Below are 3,672 nucleotides of genomic sequence, written 5' to 3'. Positions count from 1 at the left end.
GCACTGCCCCACCAGCACTGAGCAGTGCCCACAAACTGTCTCCCCCCTTCCCCAGGGTAGGGACACCCCAAAACCCTCCCAAGGGGCCAGGCAGCACAGGGAAATGGCTCTGGGAAGGGGCTGGGTGCCAGGTGGGGGCACAACCCACAGTCAAGAGAACAAGGGTGGGTCCTGTCCCCTGTGGAGGAGCTGGTGCCCCTCAGCCAAGCCAGGCCTGGGGCAGCTGTGGGGGTTCAGCCCTGCCCGACCCCACCTGCACAATTAATTTAAACTCTATTAATTAAGGACCATCAGGGTGCCTCGGGGGTCCTCGGGCTCCTCATGCCCACCTAGAGCCGGTGGCAGGGACAGGCCCTGGAGCATCACCCTGTGATCCAGCCCCCCCTGTTCAGCTTCCATTCCATCCCTGAAGCTGCAGGTGGGAAGGAGGACAGAGGGGTCAGAGGGTCCTGGAGGGCACAGGGAGGCCACCACAGTGCCCCAAACGGCACCGTGGCCCCTGAGGGGGGACACAGCCCCAGAGCCCGGACTGCTCCAGCCCTTTGGAGCAGCTGCAGTTGGGAAACAGCTGGAGCAGAGCTCTGAGGATTGGGAAGGGTTTAGCCGAGCCCAGCTCGGCTCTGTGCCCCGGCAGAACAGACAGTGGGCTCAGGGGCAGCTGCTCCTCCTCGGGTGGTCTCATTCCCCGCTGGCAGCAGCATCCAAACCCAGCTGGAACCCATACCAGGCCCCTTCAAGGTCACTGTGATTCCTTCTCCCGTTGAATTCCTTATTTCCCTGTTCCTTGCAGCTCTTCTGCGCCATCGCTCATGAAACTCCAGCCCGGGGCCATCCGAAGGACAGACAGGCAATGGCAGGTGGCACAGGGTGCTCCCCACCTTGGCAGGATTCAGTGGGGTTTGGGGTTTTTTCCTTTAACCAAACCAGGAGTTTATTTAGGAAAGGAGAGGCGGCTGCTCCTCCCCCTGAGCTCTAAACGGTTCTGACACTTACCCAGGCTGGAACAGCAGCACAGCCTGGGATGGAGAGACCCTGTGGGCTCAGCCTGGAGAAAAGGAGGCTCAGGGGGGACCTTCTGGCTCTGCAACTCCCTGACAGGAGGGGGGAGCCGGGGGGGTTTGGGCTCTGCTCCCAGGGAACAGGGACAGGAGGAGAGGGAACAGCCTCAAGGGAGATTTATATTGGATATAAGGGAAAATTTCTTCCCCAAAATGTTTGTCCGGCCCTGGCACAGCTGCCCAGGGCAGGATTGGAGTCCCCATCCCTGGAGGGATTTAAAAGCCCTGTGGGTGTGGCACTTGGGGACAGGGGTCAGTGGTGGCCTTGGCAGTGCTGGGGGATGGTTGGACTCGATGACCCCAGAGGGCTTTTCCAATCCAAACAATTCCATGATTGCAGGACAAGGCTGCAGCCCAGGTCAGGAACTGCTGAAGAGGGAGATGGAAAAAAGGGACACGAGCGCTGACAGACCCCCAACACCACAAGGATCTGCTGGAGGAGTGTGGAGAAACCACACCATCCTCATGGGCAGGAGCTGCTGCCCTCCCCACCTCGACTTCTGGCCACTGTCATATGACAAAGGAACAGGTATTTTCTCTATTTTACAAGCAAAATACTCCAAATATAACTCATACTTGGAGAAAGCCACCTGACACAGCAGCTCCAAGCCATCACACACCACCACTATTTTTTTTTTTTCCACAAATCATTGGTTTATTAGAAAGGTTTTTTTTCCCTCATTTTACAGCATATATATATATTTATATATATATCTTATGTGACAAAGTTAAATACAGTCTGTTTATGCTCGTTAAGTAATGACAGGTTAATTATTTTTAGCGCTATCCTGGAAGTCCGAAAACAACCCCGGGATGGGGTCGGGCCCTACAAAGCTCAGCTCTGACAGTAACACTGAATTGTTGGGTATTTACAGGAAATTGAGTCCCTTTTTGTGACCCCTGTGTCACTCTGACCCGCTCCAATTTCTCATTCACACAGTGAGGAAGCTCAGGGGGGGTCTGATCCTTTGACTCTGCGCTCCAGGAAGGGACAGGGAAGAGGATGAAGATGGAGAAGGGGACAGGGATGCCACTGCATCCCCTCGCTGCCTGCTCTGAAATCCCACCCCACAGAGCCCCAACCCTGGGGTGCCCCAACCACTGTGACACGAGGGGACCTGCACCTGCAGTGCCCATGTCAGCAAACCACGCCCTGTGATGGGACAGGGAAGCTCCCGCAGGCACTGCTGGAAGAACTAGGAAATCCCTCATGGAATAATGAGTCAGGCAGCTCCAGCTCAGTGTGACCCTGTGCGTGGGGTGGGAACAGTCCCAAGGCTCTCCCTGCACCGGGAGCCTGTGCACATCACTGCTTCAAACAAGGGAAAAGGAAAGAGGGGAAAAAACAAAAGGGGTATCTATACCCTGGGAAACACTCTGAATTCCTGCTGCTCCCCACGCTGCTCCAGTGCCCATTCCTATGACAGGGAGGAGAGAAGCACCTGCTGGAGTCACCACTGCCCCTACCCCCTCACTGTGCCCAAGTCTCACCTGCTGTTTTTTGTTTTTTTTGTTTTTCCTTCTGCAAAATTCTAAATGATTTTTTTTTTTTTTTTTTTACATTTTATAGTACATAAAAACTTCAAAAATACATGAGCTTGGTAAAATATACATGCTTAGTTCGTTCTGCATCTAGCTGAAACTATAAATTGAACCTTTACAAGTGTCTTGGGTCACCTACAGCAAACATATTTACACAGAAGCCACCAGAACAAGTACCACTAAGAACTGGCTGTAAAAAATATTATTGCGATATACTACAAATGTAACCTTTGATAGGAGCTACAAAAAGCAGCATCTTTGTTTACAGAGTTCAGTGCAATTTTTTACATTAAAAAAAAAAAATAATCCTATAAATTAATAAGGAAACCATCAGTGTTACAGAGGACAGAACACGCTTCACACCCCCGGCCGTGCTCCCCGTCCTCTGCGTTTGCTTCAATTCCTAACGGGGTTTTCCTTCTCTCGCCCATCCCAGTGCCTTTTTCCCCAACACCACAGAAGATGGAAGTCAGAGTGATTTCTTCCCCCCCTCCCTTCCTTCCTTCCTTCCAGGAGAAGAGTGGTCAAAGCCCAGACTGGAATTGGCCACCCCAACGAGAACCTCTCTCCAGTCCGGGATGCGCAGGTGCGGTCCTGGCGCAGGAGAACACGGATGCAGGACGGGGAAGGACGGGAGCTCCGGGCACACACACAGCTCCTTCTCCTCTTTACTTCCACCTCTGCTTCTCACACCAAGAAAAAGCCCACATGTGCAGTGACAGGAGCTGAGAAATCTCCTTTAAGGCCTGAAAAGCGAGGCCCCCTCGCCGGGATCCGCAGCCGACAGCTCCCGAATGTTCCATCGCCAATTACACAGCGGATTCAATCATGCTGACTATTTTAATTAGATGACCTCATTAAAAGGATTTTGAGAGACCTATTAGTGTGGATGAGACCTCATTTATTATATACAAGGCGGCAGAAGGAAGATGACCAAGTGTAAGAATCCAGGGGGGGGAAGAAAAGAAGCTTTTCCAAGCCTGTCTCGCTGGTCTGCGGGTGAAATGGTTCTTCTGGAACGGTGCTGCGGCGTGCACGGAAGTGTCGGAGCGAGACATCCCCGGGAGTGGAT

The 3,672-nt window shown here is 52.9% G+C and overlaps 1 protein-coding gene across 1 annotated transcript in view; it reads right to left on the bottom strand.

Annotated features, from left to right (window-relative positions):
• The window catches only part of ITGA2B (integrin subunit alpha 2b), a 9,841-nt gene extending 9,037 nt beyond the window's left edge, over window positions 1–804 (bottom strand). Inside the window, exon 1 of the mRNA XM_027909905.1 lies at window positions 725–804. Within this exon, the coding sequence (XP_027765706.1) occupies window positions 725–804 (80 nt within the window). The remainder of the gene's footprint in view (window positions 1–724) is intronic.
• Between the last annotated feature and the right edge of the window lie 2,868 nt (window positions 805–3,672).

Source organism: Empidonax traillii, unplaced genomic scaffold (genome assembly GCF_003031625.1).
Source record: "Empidonax traillii isolate 1590-97213 ecotype Southwest subspecies unplaced genomic scaffold, ASM303162v1 scaffold2509:size30479, whole genome shotgun sequence".
Classification (NCBI taxonomy): domain Eukaryota; kingdom Metazoa; phylum Chordata; class Aves; order Passeriformes; family Tyrannidae; genus Empidonax; species Empidonax traillii.
Note: the sequence above shows the minus strand (reverse complement) of the source record. Positions and strands in the feature narration are given on the sequence as shown.